This window comes from Chlamydotis macqueenii, chromosome 3, assembly GCF_036417535.1.
Source record: "Chlamydotis macqueenii isolate bChlMac1 chromosome 3, bChlMac1.mat, whole genome shotgun sequence".
NCBI lineage: Eukaryota > Metazoa > Chordata > Aves > Otidiformes > Otididae > Chlamydotis > Chlamydotis macqueenii.
In genome coordinates, this window is record NC_141558.1 from 95,902,012 (window position 1) to 95,928,685 (window position 26,674).

The following is a 26,674-nucleotide window of genomic DNA, read 5'->3' on the forward strand; positions in this document are numbered from 1 at the left end:
CCAGAGTAGTTCTTTCAGCATGTTCCCGTTTGCTCAAGCTTCAGCTATGAATCCTCAGCTCTACAAACTGGAGTGACTTTTGCAAGTCAAGCACCCAGACACTAAGGGAAAAAAGCAATGTGAAATGTTTAGTTTCATTATTTTTCCTGGTATCGCACAGAGGCAAGGACAGAACCCAGTTCTCTCAAACAGCAGTGACTCTTAGCCTTGTAACACTATTCTGTGGTTCTACCTCATTCACCTCGCATCTTCTGCAATATATCTTCAGTAGGGCCCATTCTAATAAAACAAGGGGTAACGGTTTTAAAATAGAGGGAGGTAGATTCAGATTAGATATTAGGAAAAAAAAATATTTTTTTTACAATGAGGTTGGTAGAACACTGGAACAGGTTGCCCAGAGGTGGTGGATGCCCCATCCCTGGAAACATTCAAGGCCAGGTTGGATGAGGCTCTGAGCAACCTGATCTGGTTGGAGATGTCCCTGCTCCTTGCAGGGGGGTTGGACTGGATGACCTTTAAAGGTCCCCTCCAACCCTAACGATTCTATGATTCCATAAGTGAAGCAGCGATCTGGTGCATTCTCCAGCAGAGCACGTCCATCCTATAAAGCAGGGTAAGCACCATGAGGGGAAAATAGCACCAAGTCATGTAAGTTTTTTTTAATTAAATGTAGCCTGAATATTATCTATCCAATAGTAGATAATAATGACATGATAAATAATATGTGAACAATCTGCTTTGTAATCCCAACAGCCTAACTCTTTACCAGGCATGTGATTAAAAAGTGTATTTGCTGTTGTAGGTCCGAGCAGGACTTCCTATAAACCTTATTCTCTTCTGTTCCCGCATCCTGAAGTCTTCGTGCCACTTGTTAAAAATAGCTGTATACTAGCTGCACATGAAGTAGCTAACCCCACCAGCTGGCTGTTGCCTGATTATTGGATATTTGGTGGTGTTCCACATCTCTGCAAGACATTCCGCTGTTTGCTCTCTCAGACGTGCCTGTCAAGATTTAGCTGCTACCATGCGGGCGGTTTTGAGTCTGTTTCTATCTTTGATTGTTGTGAACATGACAAGGAGTCAACTAAGACTGTGACATTTATTATTGCTGTGTTGGTATGTTTGGATAACTGTTGTGTCCTGCAAGCCAATTTTGTATGGTAGCTATCAACTGTTCTGCAGGTTAGGCTGGGTCTGATGATTGAAAAAAAAAAAATCCAACTGAACAACGCCTCCTTTCCAGGAGATGACAAGGATATTATACTTCACCCCTCTCTAGAATAAGGGACGGTGACTTGGTCATTCACCAGGATGCTCAAGTGGCCACTTCGTGAGAGAACATGAAACTCAAATCTCCACCTTTCTGTAAAGGAAAGTGAGTTGAGGAAAGTTGGGTTATCTTTGTCTGAATACAATGTCAGAGCTGTTTTGGTTGGGAGGTTCTTGCAACGCCAGTGAAAGGAAGCCCTTACAGAATACTCTCAGACCTCAGAGAAGTCAGTCGAAACTGTGGCTTCTGCCACAAATCAGAGCCATGTGCCAAAATTGTTGAAACTTCTGCACAGAAAACATGAGGGAAGAAGAGCAAGTTACAGCACTGTTTTGCTGACCTAATTCAGCAGAACTTAAAGTCACTGCTCCAAAAGGACATGAGGATGCAAAAACTTCCTTTAAAAAAAAGGTCAGGAAAATTAATAGACAACTTATTTTAGAAAAAACAAATACCTTTTTTTTTCTTAATGTTCTTAGTTAACTTCCCTAACTTTTCAGAAATTAGTAAATTATTTTAGCTCAAACTTGCCAAACTTTGCAGTGTGAAACAGTTCACTGTCACAGCAACCCTCAGCCCAAAGAGCTAAAGTGTGGGATAACTTCACGAGAGTCCATTCTTCAACTGGAAAGCACTGGGCAGCCTTAACAAAAAAAAAACAACCAAAAAATCTGTGCAACTTCTGACACCCCATAGTGCTCTAGGTTCAGAGCTTCTTACAGATCCCAGCTCCAGGTTGTTTTTACGTTCCATTGCAACCATGCCCTGAAGCATTTAACCACTATGATGGAAAGAGTCAAATCCATGTGGTTCCTTTAAAGGAAATGCTGCCTCCTTGACCTTTTCAGTTCTTTGAATCTCTCAATAAAGGAGAAGAGTAGAATAGAATTGGTAGTCATGCCATATCCGGATTTTTTTTTTTTAAGGGAGACTAGTTAAGTCTCCCATAAGAGACCGTTAAGGAAGATAGCCATGGGCAAAATCTTGTTAGATTCTTGCCTCCATTCAGTGTACAAACGAGCACAGGCTTTGTGCCACACCAGCTGCGTGCTGCCCAAGGCTTTCTAATAGTGTCTCTCTTCATGCCTGTCCATCACGGTCCTCAGAGCTGACTGGTCACGTACCATTGACTTCTCTTTGCTGCTGCTAATGATATGAGCTGGCAGGCCCGTCAGCAAGACAGCCTGTTTTCCAGAGATGGGTTTTCACAGGATTCCTTTGCCTGTCCTCAGGAGACCCCAGCGACGCTGACGGCATTAATAGCCCAAGCGGAGGAGTCTGGGAACTCCTCTGCATTTGCACATCATCCGGATCGGAAAGCCGAAAGGGGAGGCAGGGAGACATCTCTTCTGTTTGAGAAAATAAACAAAATCTATTTATTCTAAAGAGGAAATAAGTCCTTAATACATATGGTGAATCTATTTAGGTTATGAACACTGGGGAAAAAATAAAAAGGACACACTCTTGTGATGCAAATTTACAACCCTTTAAACTAATAAAATTTTTCATACCCTGATCTGTAATCTCTTTTAATTTTTTTTTTTTAAATAACTGAAGGCACAATGATTTTGTGCAATGTCATATACCAGTACTACTGCAAGGTGTGGAGAAAGTTAAGCCCCAAAAGCCTAAAATGGAACCTCTCACCAGTCCTTCCTCTGCTTTCAGATGGAGCACACAGAGATCAATAAAACACACAACTCCCTGGGGATGAACTCTGCTGAAACACACACAGCTCTACCCTGCTTCTTGCTCTTCTCATCTGCTGCTACTGTCCTAAGAAAAACCCAGCCACTCACATGGGGCAACACTTAGGCAACCAAACATTAAAAAGCTGAATGCTAGTGACTGGCTAGCTGTGGTACGTAACTATGGCTCTGGTATTCGTCAAGGAGATGCTGATCCAGAGACATTACGCAAATTTAACAGAAACACCTTAAGTTTGCAGGCAGACAGGGGATTAAAATTTCTTTCTCTTCTACTTCCAGCTCTTGTGCCCAACATGTTGTGCCTCTACTGCACTTTATGTGCCAGAGGTACAAACTGAGTCTGTAAAATCAGAAGAATAAATCTGCTCAGAAAGCGCAGAATGAAAATGGTGTGGTTTTGGTAAATGATACTTAGAATTGGCATGATCCAAAACAAAATTTGCTATCTTTCAGGAAAAATAATTTTACATTGTCTAAAAGTTATATTCCAGAACAATTTGTCTTTTCATAGTATATATAGTCAAGAGTCTAAAATCTCTGGAGAAAAAAAAAAAACAACTCATTTTTATATGGGCCAAGGCTTTTCAAAAAGCGTGCCTAAAACTCGGGGCCTTGAATCCATGTTTAAACACTCTGATATCAGCTTGCTCCCCCAAATTACTAGTCCTCATAAAAGCCCTCAAGAACACAAACTGAAACTGCTTTGCTAGTGGGAACTTCCGAAAACTAGCTTAATGGTTAGGTCTGATCGTCTCACGATTTATACACAGATGCACACTCTCAGCGTCATGCACAACATGAGAAGTACCACTGCTTGCATCTTCTACAGATGAAGAAGTTGGGAGACTTAGATTAAATCTTTGGTTTTAAAAATCTTGCAAAGAATCTGACAGAAAATGGAGTAGGAAAGTCCAGTCCTTTACAACCAAACCGTATTTTTAATGATTTCCTGCATGACTAACAAAAAAATGCATATATATTATCCTTTTGACCAAGACACCCTGTTTCTGTAAGGCAGAACATAAAAGTAGGAACAGATTTCTCCTGTTTTGTACACTATGTATTCCTTTGTCCTTAAGAATGGTAAGTATACCACCGTATAGAAAGCAAGATATGAAGGAACTGGGTCCTCTGTTTTGTCTGCAAGGAAGTAATCACTCCCAGACATGTTGATAGGTAAGACGGCCATCAGTTCACCTGGCCTGGGGTAAGGCCTGGGGAGAGAACCTAACACATTGACTATAGGGCATATAGGCAAATATAGAATAATAACAGCAGTTGGACCAGGATTTATTTCTGCAGCTGAACCTGCTGAAAGGCAAGTCAAATGTACATAATGATTAATAACAATAGCATTTTTGTGTAAGTACTTTTCCTAGCACTATCATTTGCTGACAAGTACACACCCAACTGCACATTAAATATGTGTAAGTATGCAAACAAACTAGAGTCGATATATTTCCAAAACATTTTCCTTTTGCTGTTTAAACCCAATATATAAAGGTTAAAGTCATCAGTGTTCCTTCTAATATCTTACTCCAGTTGATGAAAAAGGAATCTTAATTAAGCGGTTTGAAAGGACTTTATGCATTTTTCAAAGACTTTTCACGGCACAGGGATTTTCAAAAGCAGATTTTAGTCTTCTTTTCCTAAGAACTTTATCCTTTCTTTCAATTATTCTTCACACATATCATGCTCTTTTACTAAATTATGTGTTTCTGATAGAATAGCATCAGCAAGCACTCGTTTAAGCCTTACGGCTATTAAACATAAACTTCTATTTAATAAATTAACTTCTGAGAAGCCTCTGCTTATTTCTTCACATCACTTTTTCAGGTAGATTCGCCCTGCAGGAGTCCAAGGCGACATTTCTTTTTGCGATCGGCGTTCGGAGAGACCAGAGAGGAGGACCTTCTCCAGGGGCCGACAGCCGTACGCTCCCCTCCGTCCAGTCCCGTTCAGGCCCCTTTGGCCAGCGCGGCGGTGTTCCGCAGATGGTTGCCCTTTTGGCGGGTCACTCCGCGGCCACGCACCTTCTCTACGCGGTGGCGATAGGCCCTCCCCCGCCCATGTGAGGTAAAGCCGAGCTTCCCCTGCATCTTTCCGCGGCGGAATAAGCCCGCTCGGCTCCGGCTCCGGCTCCGGCTCCGGCTCCGGCTCCGGCTCCGGCTCCAGCCCCCGCCGTGCGCGGCCAGACCCGGCCCCGCTCGCCTCGGCTTCGCGGGGTCGCCCCGCGGCATTGTGGGGGCTGTAGGCGGCCGCTGCCGCCGCCCGCGCCGCCGCTTCCCGCCGGGGCTGGGGCGGGACTGCAGCTCCCGGCGGCCGCGGGGCAGCAGAGCCCGAGCGGCGGCGGCGGCAGCGGCGGAGCGGGGAGGAGCGGCGGGAGGCCGAGTCGGCCCCTCGCCGCGGAGGCGCTGGGAGAGGCCGGCGCGGACGGGAAGGAGCTGGCGGCGGCCAATGCGAAACTGGCTGGTGTTGCTGTGCCCCTGTGCGGTCGGGGTCGCGCTGCACCTCTGGCTGCTGCTCAGCTGCCCCGGCGGCCCCGGCAGGCAGCCGGCAGGTAGGGAAGGGGCAGGGGCTGCCGGGGCAGGGCCCCCCCGCCCCCCACGCCGCCCCCGGGAGCCCGGTGAGGGGAGGGCGGGGCGCTCGTGGGGCTGGCTCGGACCGCGCGCCGGTGGGGCGGTTGCGGGGGCTGTGGCCGTTAAACGGTCGGGGCGGGAACGCCGCGGCGGCGCCGGCGTTTCGGTGGCTGCGGGCAGAGCTTCTGCCGGCGGGTCCGCCGGCGGGCTCGGGGTGGGGCGGGGTGGGCAGCGCTGGGTCGGCGATTGGAAGCGGAGGTACCGGCCGCGGTTGCCGATGGTTGCGTCGCAGCTTTCTGTGGGGCAGCAGCCCCTTCTGAACGCCTCCCGCGGAGGAGAAACTTCCCCCCGGTTTCACCCGTGTCCCGTCGTTCCCGGCCCTAGGAATGGCTCTTTGCGCCGTGCCCTGTTCGCCTTAGCGCCCTTTAAAACTCCGCTGTGATGCGAAAAGCTGTTCGCAGGATCGGGTGTGAGCCGGCGCCAGAGAAGTCGGACCCCTAAGGACTTAACGCTGCCCGCTTCCTAAAATGAGGGGTAGTTTTTAGGCCACGAATCTGTGTGCTGGGTAGAAACGAGCATCAGTTGGAACAGAAACTTTTATCAGCTACTCATAGGTGCTGTCTGAGAACGTTAAGAAACGCTCCACAAGACACCTTAAAAAATGATAAGGAAAAAATGGTGGTTTTTTCACTTGACATCTGCTTAAAACTCTGTTTAGCGACCCGGTAGCCTGTTGACTAACAAAGCCGCGCTTTGTGACCCGTGCCTTGTGTGGAGTGTATGCAACCCCGGGGAAATGAGAGTCTGCCAGTTTCCAGTGATAATTAATCGTGCGGGTGTGGAAGGAGCAAGGTCGGTGCATTTGGGTAGCCTGAAGGCCGCAGAGTTGTACAGGTGTCGCTGTGTCTGTGTTCTGGCCGTTGCATATCAAGTGAGCCGTGGTCACACTTGAGTTATAAAAGAACGGGAGTTCTAGTGGTTAGCCTGAAATGTCAATTGTCTGGTTCGTTTTGTTCCTCGTCTTTCACGGTGCTGCTTTTGTAACTGTCAGTGTATGAATTTGGAGTTGGAAGTGGCAGTGTGGAACCTCATTATGACCTCTCCTGCAGAAATGTTTTCCACTAACAAACACTTTGAAAGAAAATCCAGGAATTTCTCGGCTGGGGAGAGAGGGAAGGATCTTTACTCTTCAGAGATTCACTATTACAAGCAGTTATTATTGGAGTTTGTGTTTGTTACTGTGAATTTGTGCTGCACTGGGTAATGTCAGGATAACCAAGATTAAAAAAAAAAAACCTACTTTTTTTTTTTTAATACTGAAAGAGTAAGTGTACATTTCGTTTGTGCAAAGGTTATATAGTTGTAACCTATGGAGTAACTTATTCACACGGAGGAGAGAAAAACTGATGCCTCTTATTAAAAGAGAATTTCCATCATCTGTAGGAAAATGCTTGATACTGTATACCTGCTGTCTCTTTGTAGGCCTGATCCTTGCATGGTAATTTAGGAAAGAGTCTACTTCTTAGCCCTCAACATACTGCAAAACGTACAAGCTGTATGTATGGCTGCCTTGGCAGAGGAAGGAAGGATGAGCTAAGGGACCTCTTCTCTCTCTGATGTGTTCTGCGTTGTATTTTTTTATTATTCAGAGTGTTTTAGGAACAGTAATAAATTCATATACACGAGTAAGAAATGTCCCTATTTATTAAAATGCTTCTTGAATCTGAAACTGTTGAAGAGGTTCTGGTACTGCCTGATAAAGCCATTCTTGTTTCATTTGATTATTATTTTTTTTTCTTGTTTACTGCTCCAGCTGCTTTTTATTACCTACTACCTAGAATCACTGGTATGAATAAAATTAAATCTGAGCATGGGACAGTGTTTTACAACAGCTATGACATAAAAATGCATTATTTGTATATTCTGTGGTGTTTCTGTGTAGTGTTTGTGTGTCTGAACAGTTGCAAAATTATCTACCAGTGGAAGTCAAAGGCAGAGTGAACAGCAATTCTGTTTTCTGCAGAGTTTAATTCCCCTCTCAATAATCATCGCACACACACAGACACAAATGGAAATCTGTTTAAAAGTTGGTAACTTGTTTTAGTGATTATTTATCTTCACATCATTGACTTGCTAACAGAAGACTGGAATAGACATCTCTGGCCATCAATTCTGCTTACTAATAAGCAACTGTCGATCTCTGTCTTAAAATGGCGGCTAGGCAGCTTACATTTATTTAGTGAAGGGTTGTGGTGGCATTTTGTTTGTTCACTTGAATTCCTAATTGTTAGGAAGAGGCTGTTCCAGAAGCTTGTTGTCCTGATTAGAAGTGTTTCCTCATTTCTGGCCTAAACTTGCTTGCAACTGGTTTATGCCCTTCAGTTCTTAAGCCTTTTAGTTAAAAGGGTCATTCTCCTCCTTCAAGTACACTTCCATCATGTAACCACAGAGATCAAAACTATCTGTTTTAAACCTTAGTTTTCTTAAGCTGAGCAATTCAAGTACTTCTAATTTCTGCTGGCGACACAGGCTTTCCATTTCTGGAAAGCGGTGTGTTTTTGTTGTGTATGGGTCAGACAGTTTTAAATGTAAGGAGTGTTCCAGTCTTCACTCGTTCCATCTACTTCTCTCCCTCCATTGGAAGCACCTCCTTTAATAAAACCTTTTTCCTGCCTACCCCACGTGAAAGGCCTGTAGTCTGCCTGTGTGCTTTGGCCCTCAGTTGTGTCTCTCCCTGTGCAGTATTCTGGCTTTCTCTGTGTTCACAATCACCTTCACCTTGGTGTCACAGAAGACAGAATACACTTTTTTAGGCACTACTCTTTAAGTGGAAAAAAATAAATAGGATCGATTCCGAGGCCAAAGGCACTGGCCTTTGCTTCGGTGTCCTGACTTTGGTGGCTCCTTGCTTTCTTTTTGTTCATCGGTTCACAGGACTGTAGTTCACACTTCTGAGCAAGACTTGTGCAAGAACGTGCTTTTAGGTTTACTTGAAGTCCTTGTCTAACTGGTTACAAACAAGTGCTATCCAAAGGAAGTTTGTGGGTAGGAAGCTTTAGTTATTTTTTTTGTAAAAATCTTAGATAAATGCTAATTATAAAATGACCTCAGAAACTTGAGAAAGAACAGACAGACCTGCTTTTAGCACTCCAGGTGGATTCACTGCTAATTGTGTGTTTTAATTGATGGCAGAAGTCTTATTGAGTGGGAAATTACTCATTGTAGGGCTTCGGTTGCAGTGCCTAATCAGAAAGCCCCACACATTCAGTGTAACATGCTGCTACTTTGCTGATGCTAATGCCCTTTAAGACGTTTATTCCTGTTACATTTCTGGGGGAGTGTGGCAGCTAAGAATTGGCCCTTTTGGTTTTGTTAAAGTCAATCTTTTACTAGTGAATAATTATGCAACTGATTGAAAACCACCATTTTCTAGAAACTGCTTGTATGCCATCTGTTGTCCTGCGGTTCTGTGTGTACTTCTTCAGGCACTGGCCTAATGGAATCGTGTACAGGTTGCTTAGGCTGGTGTTTAGTGATCTGCTTTGCAGAATTAGGGGTGTCCCCCTTCATGGACCAGCCTGTGTACATGACAGGTGAGAGAGAAAGAGGGAGAACTTAACCTGCTTGTGGTTTTTCAATAGAGAAATAACAAAATGTAGGAACAACCTCTGAGGTTATGAGTGATGCTGTACTCCGTAAGGAGGAATTCTGCCCAGATGTGATACCTTCTTAAGAAAAGATGGTGTCTGAAATCTGTTAACCTGTCTGTCAGGGAGTAGTATGCTCAGTCACAAAGTTATTTCATCTTTTGTACACATGTAAAGACTAACAGGTTGATGGTCTTGGAAACTGAAACCTTCAGTCAACAGGTCAGGCTTGGCATTACAACAGCTGTGCAGTTCTGCCTAAAATGCCAGTTGTTCCCCAGCCTTGATCTATGAGATCGTGCTATAACATTGTTTTCCAGGCATGAGACATCCCCAACAAACACAGGCCCCTCACTTTTGATAGCTTGAAACAGTTGACAAAGAATCCACAACAAAGCTGACAGTATTTTCCTATTTAACTGGGATTTTTTTAGAGTTTGCAGTTTTTCTGTGGACTGATGTCTGAAACATTGCAAACTACTGATGAGCAGCATTGCAGTGGCATTTTCATGTTTTAGCATTGGAGCAGGGGGCAAAGGGTACCCCAGTTCAGCCGGAGTTGGAGAGCAAGGCTTGTGGCTGAAGGAAGCTCTTCACCAGTTGTCTTCTAAATTGCCCACTGAGTTGAACAGCTAGAAGGGAGCAAGTAGCCTTCCCTGGGAGCAGGCTTTTGTTCCATGGCATCAGGAGTTGGTAACTACTTTTAAAAGGATAAAGGTACTGTGCTTCCCCCTCCAACCTCCCCCCAGCCCCCCTCACCTCCCTCCCAAAACAACAAATGAAGAGGAGGCATCAGTTTCAGTGTTGCAGAAAGGATTTGCTTTATTCTTTTTCTATCTGCCCTTCTCATGCTTTGGCCATCATTCCCAGATCTGTCTAGAAGTGTGCAAGTGCTGTATTTTTAATGGTGTTTAAAGCACCGTCATCCCACCAGTATTACTGTGGTCACTTTGCAACTCAGAAGGACCCTGCTGTCCTGTTTCTGTAAAAAGAAAAAAGATAAATCTGCCTACAGAGGTTTTCCTCTTTGAATCTGTAAAGCTTGTTTAAAAGCTTGTCTAAAGGCTTGCCTGTCTCAAGGAGTAACTGTGCCCCTGTAGAAAGCAGGGGTGTATATCTTGGTGATTTTTAGCTCTGGCATAAAGTAGGTGCTGCACGGGGCTCATGTAGCTCTGCTTGCAGAGAAACCTGTAATGCAGATGAGCTGTAGCAGATTACTTTAAGTGAAGAAGATTAGAGAAGGGGAAAGAGCTGCTTTTGCTCTCTGGTTTGTTCTTTTTCTGCGTGTGTCAGCATTCTGTGAATACAAACCTTCTTTATATTCAGTTAATTCATTCTTCTGTGTTTGTTTGGATCTTTTACAAAGCAGCATAGAAGAAAGAGAAAGGCATTTAAAAGCAGGAATATGGTTGCAAAGTTAGAAGAATAGGCAGAGATAACAACCTGCAATGTGTGGGGTTTGGAAGCGAAGAAGAGGTTGTTCCTTTTTAGTCTTATCTTATGAAGTGGATTAGTTGAGAATATTCTTAATAGCTTCTACCTGGCCTACTTAGTTCCACTCGCTGTTTTGTTTTTTTTTTTTTTTAAAAAAAGTGAGTAGCTGCGTGGGTAGCAGAAGATACAAAGCCTGGCCTTCTGTGGCGCTCATTTATTCTAGCAGTCTCCAGGGGTTTTTTCTGGTGTCTGATCATGCAGGTAAGCCTACACTGCTGTTTCTCTGTGCAGGCACTAACAAGAAGTCTTTTCTCTGTCCAGTCTAGTTCCATGAAACATGGGAACTTAATCACTTTGGGGACTGCACACTATGTCACACTTGACTGGACATGACTGGCAAATTTAGTAGTTGGTAGAGGACTCATCCATAGATATGTGCAGCAAGATCATATTTACCTTGTTTATTGACAAAATCAAGCTAAATGATCTCTCAATCTTTTCATCTCCTTATAATGACAGTAAATATAATTAACAGCTTAACTTGACATTTTACTTGAGAATCAGTCTCACAGGAAGAAGCGTTGCATGTTAACCTTTGTAGTTTGGGATTCTGAAAAACTTTGAGAGCTATTGACTGCTGCTGAGGTGGTTAAAATCTGACCAGAGCCAGGAGACTGAATGTCAGCAGTGACCTCTTTCCATGGCCAACTCAGCAGGAGATACGCCTCTGCATCTTTAACCTTGTCTTCTAAGGGCACAGCTTTGTGCTCTACAGATGCGCTTGTTTACCCCTTCCTGCATCTCTCCCTAACTTTGGTCCATTGGTAGTTCTAAGTCAAGCTTGTCAGACAGGTGGAGGTCCCAAAAACCAGCATTTTCACCAAGTTTGATGAAAATTGGTGACCAGGAATCCTGTGAAAGCTTACTGCAGCTCATATGGAGGTGAAAAGCTGTGCTAATAAAAATGCATGTATGGTCAGACATCAGAGAGTTATGTGGGAGCCTGTCCTTACAAATACCCCAGGCCAAGAAAGCCTCAGTAAGAGCTTGTTATTCACCATGTGACACAGGGCTCTGGCAGGCTGGACTTCACTAGTCTTAGAGCTGACAGAGGTACTCCTGGCAGTTGCTGTGCAGAATTAAATGGATTTCGGCAGCTGAGAGAGGGCTGCTTCCTTTCATGTTTTTGTAGCTTTTGCTCTGGGTTAACAGCCTCAAGCGAAACAGCGAAGTGTAAGCAATTTTGTTCCTGATGCTAAAGAGTGTAGGGGTAGGCTGTGTGATGCAACTGCGGTGCGGCTTTAAGACGGTAAGAGTTCAAAAGCAGTGCAGCTAGTGATAGTGTGACCTTTGAATTGGAAAGGCTTCCTCTCCTGCATCCCTTTGGTTAGCAGCACGTTTTAGGGTTTATCATGAAGTGTGGTATGTAGCATTTTTTCTTTTTCTGCCCTCCACAAACTTCACAGGGCTTTTTTTGTCTTTGTAATTGAACAATGTAAAGGCTTAGTTATTTTGCACAGCCGGTGCAAGGTAAGAGCAGTATAGTATGTGTTTTTTTAAGCCTATTACCAAGACTTAAAATTTTGGCCTAAGAAAGCGCAAAAATAGAACATATGATAAGTAAGTTTGGTCCCCAGTGGCAAGTATTGATTGCTTGTGTAAATACTTTATTATTGACTTGGAGGTCAGCAATGTTTCTTCTTAACTTGTGCTGCATCAGAGTATATATATGCACATATCTGAATTACTCTCATAAATGAGTAATAGCCTTAGTCTTTTTTTTTCCTATGCCTCTGATTTTATGTCCCCTTTTTTAATAGTACTAGTTCAGAGAGAGATGTATGAATCTCTTTTCCTGAAAGTTTAGCAAATGTTTTTTTTCTGTAGGAAGTAGAAACCCTTGCTAACCTGTAAAGAGCTTATTCATTAGATTTTTATGAAATAAGCTTTTTTTTTGCTTTTTTTTTTTCCATTTTCAGTGGTTTTAAAAGTAAAATGGCATAAGCATTGGGACAGCAATCTTCTGAATATGGACTGCTGTAATGCTACTGTCCTAAGCCTGAAGGTGGCCTAAAACAAGAAGGAGCTGTCTGTTCTGAAAGCAGTAGGATATTAATTCTGAAGCATCTGTTACATTAACTTGTTCCCATGTGAATGGTTCATAAGGAGAAGCTTCACTCATTTTAAAATATAAACTAATTAAAAGTATGTATGTTTGATTTGAGTAGCTTCTTTTTAGTTGTTTTTTTTTTATTTAATTGATTTAAGCCAAATTATGATATTCTGACTCAAGTCACTCCATAGACTTGTGCTCTTAGTTTTATTTTTCTCCAATTTTCGTTTAATGAAATGGTTCTGCTCCTAATTAAAAGTGATATCTTAAAAAACAGATCTGTGTAAACAATACCTCATGTGCAGCCTACAAACACGTTAGTCCTCTTATGAGATTTATATCAGAAGGCTTGCAGTTAAGGCTGCAGAGGCTGTTTAAAGAATAATCAAAGGATGGAAGAAGAGCTAGGAAAGAAAAAGGACGTGTGAGAGAGAATTATGAGACTACAGAGGAATTTGCTGTAACATTGTAGTCTTATAAACGTGTGAGTGTCTCGTATACCTCTGCTGTCGTGGAGACCTGGGGGATCTTGGCTGAAGACATATAGAGCCTCTGGATAGTCAGTATTTACCAGCATAAAGTAAAACTAAAATTGTATTCAGACTGAGCAATGTGTTTGATTTACAGGTTTCTTGGGATCTTCTGTAGGTCAGTAGGTTTGTATTTAGCTCTGTCAGCAAACAGATCATATTCCTGAACCTTGCCACCAATTCGACGTATGGTCATTACTGGAGATGTAACAGTAGATTTTAGTGGAAAAGTGAGGAATAGAACTAGTGGCTTGCTGCTTGGATTTTTAAGTCATTCTGAGCATAAGTTGATGTAAACTTTCCTAATAGGTTAATGTTTGGCTTAAGTTATTGATAAGCTTGTAGCTATTGTCAGTACTGTTTCATTTAAATAATTGTGGAACTTAGGCTTTTTCTTGAAAATCAGTGTTTGCATACTTAGAACTAAAATATTTAGCAGGAAATAGACTGGGAAAAGTTTGTCTGTGGAAACAAAACTTTTTTTTTTTTTTTAACGTTCCCTGCTATTGTATTGTTCTGAGAATCGATTGCAGAACACTGTTATTTGGCTTTGGGACTGCGGAGTCAGGTGCAAGCCATTATAAATAGCCCCTAATGCAAAAAAAAAAAAAAAAAAATTCTGAAATCTTTTGAAGCTGATTCAGTGCGGAGCATGGCAGAGGCATCTTCAATGCATACTGCACGCTGAAGGTGGAATATAAGGCTAGATGGATGTCTGGTGTGATTTGGCACAGCAGTTCTTGTGGCGGGTGCTGTGCGGTCCTAGGGTAGTGAGCAGTTTTATCAAGACCTGTTTATCATCTTCTCAGTTTCAAAGTGGAGAAAGGGGATGCTGGTACAGAAGGTAGAATCTGGATTATAGTTAAACTCTTTCTAGTGGGAGTACACAATACAGACTTGGAGATATTTTTGGTTTCTTTAAACCAAAGTTTAAAGTTACATTTTAAAAAGTCTTGTCTATGCCCTATACAGTAGTTTAGAGGGCCCTCACCTTTACATCTGTTTCCTTTGTCTGCAGCCTAATGAAAAAAATAGTGAGATGAGAGGAAAGCAATCCTTTGCTAAAGCCAGATATAAATCTTGCTTAATTCTAGAATGTCTGATAAACTATGCAAATTCACTTTAGCTACTTGCCTGTCTTGTTTGCAGGCTTAAAGTCAGAGCTTCTCAGGTCTCTATCTGGTCATAATCTTGCTTGAAATCAAGTCCAGCTTTCCTGATCTCTAAATTAAAACAGCACAAACTAAATCATGGATTACAAGTACTGGCAGTGACATCCAGCTGTGAATGAAGCCAGAGTGTTCCTCCGTGTAGGGATGTAACACCCTGCGTGAAGGCGGGGTGCTGTTTGGCTTCAAAAGGTTAAAGCGATAGGCCTTGACATACTAGGTTGAAATGGTGAGGTAGGAGAGTGGTCCAGCAGTTTTAAAAATATGGGGGGAAATGGGCATATTTCTGAATCTGACAGGCCTTGTTTAAATATTTTTTTTCTATGTAGAATAATGGTGAGTTCTAATAGTGAAGGCCTGGTACTAGTGATGACAAGCCCCCAGGCTTCAGGATATGTCATGCTGGATGAAGGATCATCATGAGCAAGCAGAAGGCCCAGACTGTCTCAAGAGTCTTGCAGAAAGAACAGTAGGACCTTGTGTCTTGCCCACAAGGTTTCTGATGGCTGATAGGAAAGAGAAGCCTAGCGAGAGCATGTTCTCAGGGGGCAGTTTGCTCATAAGATAGGCAGGCAAATATTTAAAGAATGGAAGATGCTGTCAGTCAAAACCAAGGCTTATGTTCTTGCCTGCTTTGTGAGTCTTAGTTTTTTTTTATGTGCAGTGACTTGCTTAGTTCATTGCAGTAAAGTTTTCCCATACAGATTGCTAGTGAACGTTTTGACATATTGAAAATGTTTCCCTGGTTCTGAATCAAGAATGCAATAGTAATTCTACTTCTTGTTTTTAGTGTTTCAGATTCCCAAAATGCTTGGTTTTGAGATGCATTTTAATTATTGCTTGCAACTCAGGCTTGTCATAATATGTGCATATCATAAATCTTTGTCACTTTATATTTCTAGGTCCACTGGCCTTCTTTCCTCAGTGGAAGCTGAAACATTATGATGTTATTGTAGGTGTTTTGTCAGCTCGACACAATCATGAACTGCGCAGTGTTATAAGGAACACTTGGTTCAAGCACCTGAAACAACATCCTGCACTGAGTCAACGGTAATCTCTAGTGTTTTGTAATTTGGGGCTTTGTGAGGGGAGCATGGGAGAAACTGTAATGCTTAAATATCTTGATGTAATCCTTTTTTCTTTTTTAAAAAAGTGTTTCCTTTTTTTTTTTTTTTTGCTTTATTTGTGAGCATCTTGTACTTTGATAATTTTTTAAAATCTGTTTAGTAATACATGAAAATATAAGAATAGTGCTTGTTCTGGGCTGGAACTATTTTTTAATACAAGGAATAAAATGGCATTGTTTGACTGTTCACTGCTGTTTGTTTTTGCAAGTAGTTGCCACTGTTCATTAGTGATGTACAAGACTTTCCCTTTTTTGTGTTGCAATGTATGCTTTGTATAATATGTAAGTTGAAATGCTTTCAAGGATCAGGGATTACTAGGCAGATAGGTGAGAGAACCACAAAAACCTCTTACAGCATCTTCAACTGTGAAGTTCAGATTTCTTTTGCACTGCGCCAAGTACACCAAACCCTTCTTGATTGCTTGCCTAGAACTGACAGCCTACAGATAGCTCTGCTCTTGTTGAGAAAGTTCTGCTGCAGTTCATTCCTGGGAACATTGTCATATTGATAGGCCTCACATCTTGGTACCTGCCTTGCACTGAAAGCCTTTTATTATTCACAAATTTGGTGTCAGCGTGCAGTTTGGAGTGGAGCATAGCTACTTCAGTCATCTATAAATATGGCCTTTCATAGGTTTTATGGACTTCCAGGAGGATATCTGGCTGCTAGGTGAAAGACTGGGATAAGGTGGATCCTCTTGCTCATTTGTTATCTCCTCACTGTGGCACAACCGTGATTTGGGCTGGAAAGAGCAAGCTGTTGTTTTGCTACAACCTGAAGTTGAGACATTTCGTTGTAACAGATAGTCTGGAGTCCTTGTTCCTCCTTTGATGCTATGTGCCTTTTCTTCTTCTTATTATTATTTTTTTCATTGCCTTTTGAATGCAGAATATTCAAACAATCTTTAATATTTAATAACAAAGCCAGGCAGGGAAAGGCAGAGCTTCAGGATCCTTCAATGTTTCCTTAGGTCTTTTTCTGTTTAGAGTGCTAGCTGTCTTGAATCCCATTTCTAGCTGCCAATCTTTCTGCGCCCTCTTTATGAAATGTAAAAGGCTAATGTGGGTTTGGAATTGAGCCCCTATGAGGGAATTAATGTGATTGCTCTACGTGGAGACCCTCATTGCTGAGTTTTAAGGGATTCAAAATCTTAATCTTGTGAAAGACAGGCCATTGTGATGAAATAAGTTTATTGAAGGTGGAGGGAGTAGGGAAGAGAACTGGTGTTAATAAAACCAAATTATTTTAGTGTCCTTGTGAAGTTTATAATAGGTGCGCATGGTTGTGCTGTGCCAGTGGAGGACAGAGAAGACCCCTACTCCTGCAAACTTCTGAACATCAGTAACCCAGGTATAGAAATTAACTTTTAAATATTTTATGATCTGAACTGGAATTAATCATCATTCATTATGAGAGTAGTTTGGGTTACTTAACTGAAACAACCAGTCTTTAAAATAAATGCCACCCAGAACTTGCTGACTTAACAGTTCCGTAACCTTCTGTTAACTACCATATGCATGCAAGGAAGTGAGATATCTTTGGGGGTGTGAAGGGGAGGCCATTGACTTCTAATGGATTTGCGTTTTCCTTGCACTGGGGGATAGTCTCTCTCATATAACATATGTTTTTACTCAATCCCCATGTAAAATGAAGCTGGAGAGAGCTGGAATGACCTGGTCCAGTGTCATATGTGAAGATAGTAGCAAGGCGCTGGAGTCTGGAGTGTCAGGTGGATTCCTCTGGTGACAAAGTGAATTCTAAGCAAGTCTGGCTGATAAGTTTTTCAGGTCCTGCCCTAGCGAGGGAACAATTAGGAAATGTACCATGGGGAAAAAATTAAATGCTGTCATATAAAAACTCTGAACTAAACTTGTAAATTCTTCCTGTCACCTTTTTTTTTTTTTTCTATTTAATTTTTGTTCTTTAATTGCAATTTAACTAAAGACTGCTTGGCACTTAAGACATGATTTACTGTAAAATGAAACTTCTGTTACTTTCTCTTTGAATGGCAACATCCACTGCTTAACCAATCTCCCACGAATAAATGGTACCTCGGGGCTTAGGGAGGAGATAATGCCAAAAAGCAGGCAGTGGAATTAAGTGGAGATGTATGCCATTTTGATACATGAATAATGATTTTAATGTGCTAATATACAGATATTCATGCAATCAAATAGCATTTTTGTCTCCACTCTGCAGATTTATTGTGTTTCTAATCTTTTCTCTGTGGATATGTAGGCATTGACTTACAATTGCTGGTATCTGGCAGATCACTGTATCACTCTAAATTTCTCTTTGCTGCAATCTGCAGCCAGTTGTATTTTCTTCTCTTCCAGCATTTGATTATCCTTGTGCGCCTGTGAACCGTGCTAATTAACCTGAATGCTGTACGTGTATCTAGTGTGCTCTGTGTGTACCCAGTCCAAGATCCATGAAGTCTTCTCACATTACCTCTGTCCTTTCTTCTTCATACAGTTTTGAATCAGGAAATTGAAGCATTCAGTCTCCCTGAGGACGTACCTTCTGTGCTTTCTGAAGACAGAATTGTCAGTGTGAACTTTCGTGTACTTTACCCTATTGTCATTACCAGTCTTGGGGTATTTTACGAGGCTGATGGAGTGGGATTCCAGAGGAACATCACTGTAAAACTGTACCAGGCGGAACATGAGGTATTGTAGTAATCTTTTGAAAGTGGACTAAAGCATGTTGTCTCTTTATTGTGGATTAAGTTCTTACAGAAAATGACGTGCTGTGTTGATGATTTAGAAGAGAAGTACTTAACTGGCAAGCAGATGAATTATATTTTTCTTTGGTTGCATTGTAAATTCTTATTTCGTAAATATATATACACATGCAAAGATGAAAAGATGAAATTCACAGGGTGTTATGAGTTAATTTAAATGCTCTTTTGAAAGACCGCATATATCTAATTCCAAGACAAAATTTTGGTTGCATTTGAGCTTCTAAAGTATTTATAGGTATTAAGAAATAAAAAATAAACTGTTGACTGTATGTAAAACACGTGTACAGAAAGACCCATTTGATGCCTTCAAGCAGAAAGATGCAGGACAGCTGTAATTTTTTCTTGTTTGCTTTCTGGAAAGACTTTTTTTTTGATTTCTAGAAACTGGTATTCACAGGTACTCTTTACAGGTAATAATCAAACTTCAGGAATAATTCCCCCACTCCTAAGCTGTTGTGGGTTTGATAGAATAGCTTAGTACTAACCTGGAGGAAAAAAAAACATTGAGCATGCTTGTTGCATTTGGTATATTGCATTTATCTTTACCAATAACTTGATAGACCAATTTCAAGACTTGTGGCTATCCTACAGTAGAAAGAGTTTTAAATTTAAGCTAGTAATAACAATTGAGTACAGGAAATATCCTGAAATATGGTTTTTATGATGAATTTCCAAAGAGTTGAGTTTATAATAGCAAGAAAAAAGTATACTGTAATCAGGTTTATATTTGCTAAGTGGTAGAGTTCTAAATGTTGAGAGCCTAATAACTTGATCTGCTTTAGCTTTTTACTCCCAGTGAAGGAGAAAAGTTAGTATCATAGGAGTTTTTTGAGACTGTTTTTGAAGATTGGGAATCTGGCAATGCAGCATCTTTATGTTGTTTTTTACTATCTAAGAGCTGTTTGGTGGCCTATGTGATATAGTAGCAGTTAAGTTCTAGAAGTCAACATCCTCTGTGGCAATTAATAGTAGTCAGTTGTTTAAACAGAAGAGAGAAAATCCGTAGACTGGGAGATGAGTTTGAGTCTTTCAGATGATGTGCTCTGTTGGTTGGATTCTAGTTGAACTTGCACTCTTGTTCCAGTCTGTGAGACTATTGTGAGAATAAAACTTTCACTAAGTTTTATACAATCAATAAACCTCTTTCTATTGTGACTGAGATGATTGAGATTTGCATAATCTCACAGCACTTCTAATGTATGTTTTGATTTTTTTTTCCTTTTCTGTTGTTCACAGGATGCTCTCTTCAGTGCTCGCTTTAGTCCACCAAGCTGTGGAGTGCAAGTGAACAGATTGTGGTACAAGCCAGTAGAGCAGTTCATTTTGCCAGAGGTACGTGCAGTATTGGAACTGCCCGCAGTTGTTTTAAGTCAACCAGAGAGACTGACTGATAAAACTGGCCTGTGCTTGAGGTGGAAAAGGGCGAGTGAAAACCTCTAGTTGAAGGGGATGTGCTGAAACACAGAATTTTTTTTTCACCATCTCGTTATCACCAGTAGTTATAAAGCAAAAGCCTGGAAAATACAGATTGATTAAAAATAAATTACATTGGCAAATAGTAACAATTTCAGAAACCTTTTCAGTTTCTGAGTGAAAATTGTACCTGCTTTGATTCTGGGAGAGTTTACTGGAAAATGGGACACTTCTTTCTCCCTTGTGTTTTTTCAGACGTTAGTACACAAGACAGGGAGGGGAGGATGGCACAGGTTTCTAGGGAAAAGAGGTTTCTGCTTCTAATATCTGGGACGTAACAGCAAGATATTCTGTGTTACATTTGCAATGACAGTATTAGCTGAATAGTTGTAATCAAGAAGTGCTTCCTTGAAGACTACTGGAATTTTGGTTATTCCTTTTCTGGCAGTGCCAGTGAGGAATTGTTCATTCATTGAACCATGCAAGGAAACAATCAAAACCTCAAGAAGATCTGTTGTAGGGTCTCTCTGTAATATACCCGATGGGGTATGTGGCACACAGAAGACTGACATTTGGGTTTTTAAAACCTGTCACCATCCTATAGCTGAAGTGTTTGTACCCCTCAGAAATTTGGGAGAAGACTACTGATATTGTTACAGTGAAGGTTTAGTGAACACAAGTTGACTCAGAATGGGAATTCTAGTTCAGCAAACCCTCTCAGGTACAAGGAATTGTTTCTAGTGGACCAGTGATCTCTCACTAGATATGTTGGCTGCCATTTTAGACTGTTTCCCTTCATTTAAGTATTCTCCTATATGACTGGACTCTCGCTGCCATTTCTGTAAGTTGTCTTTGGGTCTGGGTTGATTTGTTGTGCGAGAAATTAAGTATTTTCTGGGAGAATGGAGCAAGAGAAGACTAAAGTAGGAGGAGAGGACGTTTGGGGCCAGTTTAATCCCTGAGTTATTCCCCCAGCTCTTTAAGAATGAATGCATTTCGAGTCCAGCTCCTTTTAAGAGGAACCTGCAGCTGATTAATTGGTTTATCACTTTAAACAGTTTTTACTGAATACTATGTAGATTTGTTATGCTGGCAGGAGACCTTCCAGGTGAGCAGACCTCTTGCAGTATTTTATGCGTATGTTTTAACAATCTAATTTGATATCAAAATTATTCAAGGTTTTTTTACTTTTTTAAAGAGTATTGGTTACCCAGTAATTGGTAGTATAACATGTAAGCCTTTTCCCTGTAAGATTTTGTTCTGAGATAGAAAAATTCTAGGCAGTTGTAATTTTGCTGTAAATGATTGCATTTTTTTTTCCTGAAAGGCAGATGGGAAGTATTTCATTTAGAAAGGGGATGTTAATATTCATATATTTCTTTGTGTGGGCTTCCTTAATCTGATATGTGTCATGCGCTGAATGCTTACAGGATAACATGGTGTTTCTAATGTAGATTAATAGGGCTTAAGCACAGCATGTAGTCTCCTGTGATACTTAGGATGCTGAACCAAACAAGATGATTCAGAGGAGATAGAACGCCCGCGTGTTCCTGTCTGCTTGCTTGAGAGCAGTAAATTTAGTGAACTATTTAATTGTCACAAGACAGTTTCTGAGACAATATCTATTCTCTGCCTTTCCACCTTCGAGAAGTAATGAATTGTACAGACTGCTCCAGCTGAAGTGCTGCTCTTCCTGCTCATCTCGGGGAAAGGGAGGGAAATGCAGCATTAGAATAATTTAGGCAGGCCAGATTGTCAAAGAGAATCGATCATTCAGCTTTGGAATGACTGAAAGCACAGGAGAGCAGAGCCACTAGCAGAAAACTAAAACTGGCACAGGGGTTCTTACCAGCAAGTCTTAGCAATGCACTTATTTTGACAAAAAGCCATGGGCCACTTGCATGAAAATGGGGCTCTGTACTATACATACTCTGTATTACTAATGGGAAGCAGTTGATAAAAACAAGAAGCACAGCACTGTTTAACATTAGGAAAGGAGTTTGGCAAGGCTGCATTATGTCAGTACACCTGTTCGGTATTCACTGTAAATGCCACTGCGCTACGGCAGCAACAAGGCTGGAATTTAAATGGGGAAAAACAGATGATGTAGTCTCAGGTGTGCCACTAATGTTTTGCTTTAAGCATTTTCAGGTCTCAGCTTTCATTAAGCAGCTTAGAGTAAGAATAGCTGAAGGCTAAAGTCATTAGAAAATTTGCTTACAAGTCTCTCAACCTGGAAAATAATGATAGTTTGCAGCTTTAGAACACCTTGCACTGAGGTTCACTGGTAATAGCTGATTAAGACTCTTGGTACATGTTTGAAGTCAGCATCAGTAATAGTGGTGAGAATTTTAGCGTTTCTGGTTGCTGAGGAGTGAAAGGCTCCCAGGCTCACTAAACAACTTACCAAAGCTTATGTCTGTAAACAAGGCACAGAAGTGGGATTAGAGTGCAGTCCCTGCAGCAAAAAAAACATTGGAATAGATGGCAGCCACTGCAAATAGAAAAATAGAGCATGTGAGTTTTACTGTGCTGGGTGTTCAGGGGTCCTGCCACTAAAAAAAAGTCTTAGAGCTGGTCCATTTGTTTTGATAACTGACAGGGAATTAAACAAACAAGGGGAAGGTATTGAACATGCAAGTCAGGCTTGAATAAACACTGACTGGCTCTATTATTAGATTATAAAGCTAGCATTATAAATAATAGATGGAAGACTTCTGAAATATGCAGCCGTCATTAAATACCAAGACTGCTGCAGACGTTAAGACCTGCTTCTAGAGGAAAGCAAAGAATTGAGCTGAACTCTAAGCTAGACTTAATGGTGTGTCCGTAACTGCAGAGTTTCTGGAGAAGGTCTCTGGTGTACAAGCAAGCTGAAATGGGGAAGAGCTGAGAGGTTAGTACAAGTAAACAGACTTTCTACAGCACCAGAGATGTATCTAAAAATAGTTAAAACAAGTTGTTACTCTGTTCCAAGGTCCACACTAGCTACCTGTGTTTTTCCTGTGAAATTGGGAGAAACGTAGTCAGGAGTATAACCACCCTGCAACTACTCTATACTACCTTGTCATAAGGCTGAAATTGCTTTTAAAAATTTTAAAAATACAATACTACCAGTACTGTTACCTGTGCAACGTACCACTTATCCCTTTGCATCTCAGGGGTCTTCAGGAAAATCTTATATAAAATGAGTAATAGTGGGACTGTTAGATGGATTAATTTCAAGCTGAGATGAAATGCTTTAAATGCAAGAATTTACATGCACACACATATATATTAAAAACCATGGAGTGACAAACCATGGAGTGACATAACTTAAATTGACAGTTAAAGCCAGAAAATTTAAAAGATATTCACTTGTCTTTCTCCTCCTTTCCCTACCAGCCAAGATGTAAGGTCAGAGTTCGCTGACTCTCCTACAGTAGCTTGTGGCAGCTTTGCCAAGATAAAGGTGGCTGTATTTTCTTTTGAGTTTTGCTAGTGTCGGTATAGAGTCTCTGATCTCTGGTTTTGGCAGATGACTAAAAAGCGGCACTTATTTCCAAATCTGTTTTAACATATTCTCTTTGTGATGCAGGATATTATAGTTGATTTTAAAAAATTCACTTCAGGTCACCTTTAAATGTCATCTTAATTATGTTAGAAAGCCAAAGCCTTTTACACTAGACTTCTGTTAAAAGTTTAATGTTCCTGGTACAGAGATACGTTATTAGTCTTAAAAGCATGATTACACGTTACTGAGTTTCACAGGTGTGTTTCTTTTATCTGTAACTTATTTTTATTGAAGTGCAAATAAAACATCTATGTTGTGCATTTAAGCTATATGTTGCATGAAGTTGACGATTTTCATCCTTTGAAGTCTTTGAGTACCTGCATGACATTATTTTGCTCTCTTACCAGAGTTTTGAAGGTACCATTGTGTGGGAAAGCCAGGATCTTCAGGGCCTTGTTTCAAGAAACCTTCATAAAGTAATGGTGAATGATGGAGGGGGTGTTTTCAGAGTCATTACAGTGAGTCACCTCACCTTCCCTTCCACCATGTTTCTATTTTTTCCTGTAAGTCTTGGGTATTTAGCATTTTGCTGCATTAACGATTGATTCAGTTGGGCTTCTCCTGTTGTCTCAGAGGGGAAGTTGGAAAAGGACAAGGGCATGCAAAAAATGATGATAGTAAGTGGCATTTTATTTTATTTTAAAGGGAATAAAGTTCACCTATTGTCTTTGTCAGGTGTGAAGCCGTATCGGTATATCAGAGATGGCAAAATGTGGGTCAAAAATCCTGTGCTAAAATTGCAATCAATGGGATTAAGCCTGTTTTTTTTTTCTTTTTGGCAGTGTGTCTCTCTTCCTGTCAAAACATTACTTGCTTAAACATGCTGTGCTGTTGTAATTTAGCCAGAATAACTTTACATTTTGCTTTCAACTTCAAAACTAGTTTTCTAAAAGTTTCAGTGGTACTGCTAGTTTTTGGTGAAGCTTCAAAAAATGCCACAAAACTTCACAGTTACAAATCTTAGTCTTAGTCTTTCATTATGCAGGTGCCTAAACCAGAAGAGCTTTAAATTAATTTCATTCTCAGTTGCCAGAAAACTTCACACCTTAAAATCACAGGGAAGAATACATCAGTAATCACAGATGAACTGATTTATTTCTTTCTGTTAATATGTCTCTAGCAGACAGGTGAAGGGTCGCTGCCACATGAATTCACAGAAGGTGTGGAGGGAATAGCAGGTGGTTTTATCTACACTATCCAAGGTAAGTCTGCAAAACGTAGCATCATGTTTGATGTTATGATAAAACAGGAACTTTAAATTACATTTCTGAGGTAAAATTTGTGCTTTCTTTATGAGCTTGATTAACTTAAGTTTTCTTTTAGTAGAAAAAAATAATTTCTTTCTGTTTTTTTAATGCCTAATGTCAATGTCCTGATATGGTTTCTTTGCTTGCTCTTTGTCAGCGTCTCCAAGTGACTTGCATCCCTTTGTCTTTTTATTAACATAAATGCTGTTTTTATCTGCACTTTCTCCTTTGTCCTTGTTTTTTGTTACCCAAACCCAAGTTAAAAAATGTTGTGCGATGTGATCCTCAAGAAATCTTTCCCTGGTATTTTTCATATTTTTTTCCAGTCCTGCTACTTTTAGGATTAGAAGTACTGTGTCATAGTGTTTAGTACTAATTACTGACAAGCAGTGACTACCTAGCATAGCCTGCTTTTCCACCTCCATTTTTGCTGGTTTACACCAATTTCAGCAGAATGTTCACAGACCATATAGGAGTCCTTTCCAATGTCTAAGATTTTGGCCACACAGCCCTGCAGTTGGTGTACTCTTATTGGTCCATCATAGTCAACATAAGCAGTTACTTTCAGAGTGTTATTTGTGTGGTTTTGCAGTTAGGCTTGGCAGATATAAATCGGGCAGTCCTGTTGTCTTGTCATCTGTGGAGGAGCCTAAACTGAGGTGTACTAAAGCCCTTCCATCCTGTTTGTCAAAAAGTTCTTCAGTACCACAAACTATCTCCTTACCAAGAAGTTCCGTATTCTTCCAGTAACTTTTTAGCTTTTATCTACAGTCAGTTATGTCATGAAATTCAGCAGGGACGACCTGTGCTACATCAAACCAATGCCCGTCTGATTATATTTAGCATAGGATTTTTTTGTTTGTTTTGGGCTTTATTTTTTAATGCTAGATGTACATACTTAGGAGTAATTGAGATAACAGTAGCCTTTTTACTCTGCCCGTAAGAGAAATAGTGAAGTCCCGGACAGCTCTTTATATTAAAGAACCTTAAAAGCTGAATCCTTTAATTACTGAAAAGGAGAATATTTTTTTACTTTAAGCTTTGTGTAATCTGTATCAGACCTTATCCAAAAGTGTATTTCTTTGTTGTTATGCAACTTTTAACATTTCATATAGATTTTTAAATTAATTGTAGGATTTTCATAACCCCCATGAGTTGAACACTTCAGATCCATTTTGTCAGGATATCATGTACAATACAAGAGAAACGTGAAATAGTATGTGGGTGTGCATCTTTGTTTAATGATGGGTGCTGCTTCTTTCAGAGGGTGATGCTCTTTTAAAAAGCCTCCATACTCGCCTAGAAAGGTTTACAAGTCACATAAAAAATCTTGAAAAAGAAGATGCTTTGTTGAAGGAAGAAAGCAGCACCTATGACGATATTGTTTTTGTAGATGTTGTTGACACTTACAGAAATGTTCCAGCAAAACTGCTCAACTTCTACCGATGGTAAGTTGAAAAGAAAGCATTTTCTCTTAGGGATGTTGCTCTTTGCAGTGCAAGATGATCCAGCATGTTATGTTATCTGACAGATGCCATGAAATACATACTTCATGTGATTTACTTCATTATGTTGTATTTCTCTCTCACAATTTTGGGGGCACATAGTCTATCAAATGAATAAAATAACAGGATAGGTATTTAATGAGTGCTGACCGTTGGTGCCTTAAAAAAGCATGAACTGGCAAGAGAGACTTCTGCTCTAAGAGTTCAAGTGTGAAATTTTTCATGTTGTCTTGTAATTTCTTTTAACCTGTTTCTGACTGAAAACTAGCAGGTTTAGTCTTTTAAAGGATCGCTTTTGGCCAGCTTGTAAACTTAGCAGTTTGTGGCCATTGACTCTTGTCCTATCGCTGGGCACCACTGAAAAGGGCCTGACTGTGTCTCTTTACACCCTCCTTCAGGTATTTTTTTACATTGATGAACTCCCCCCTGAGCCTTCTATTCTCCAGGCTCAGCAGTCCCAGCTCCCTCAGCCTTTCCTCATAGCAGAGATGTTCCAGTCCCTTAATAATCTTGGTGGCCCTTTGCTGGACTCTCCATCCAGTATGTCCGTGTCTCTCTTGTGCTGAGGAGCCCAAGACCACACACTGTACGCCAGATGTGGCCTCACCAGTGCTGAGCAGAGGGAAGGACAGGAA

At 40.9% G+C, this 26,674-nt stretch overlaps 1 protein-coding gene across 4 annotated transcripts in view; it reads left to right on the top strand.

The window, feature by feature from the left end:
- Positions 1–5,330: 5,330 nt before the first annotated feature.
- B3GALNT2 (beta-1,3-N-acetylgalactosaminyltransferase 2) overlaps positions 5,331–26,674 on the top strand; it is a 51,010-nt gene continuing 29,666 nt past the window's right edge. For 2 of the 4 annotated variants that reach the window (XM_086743240.1, XM_086743237.1), the window contains exons 1-8: positions 5,331–5,539; positions 15,354–15,501; positions 16,828–16,928; positions 18,054–18,247; positions 19,558–19,653; positions 23,635–23,790; positions 24,408–24,489; positions 25,799–25,982. In XM_086743240.1, coding sequence (XP_086599366.1) covers positions 5,437–5,539; positions 15,354–15,501; positions 16,828–16,928; positions 18,054–18,247; positions 19,558–19,653; positions 23,635–23,790; positions 24,408–24,489; positions 25,799–25,982 — 1,064 coding nt within the window. In that variant the 5' untranslated portion in view covers positions 5,331–5,436. The remainder of the gene's footprint in view (positions 5,540–15,353; positions 15,502–16,827; positions 16,929–18,053; positions 18,248–19,557; positions 19,654–23,634; positions 23,791–24,407; positions 24,490–25,798; positions 25,983–26,674) is intronic. The other 2 variants (XM_086743238.1, XM_086743239.1) reach the window with 2 other exon arrangements.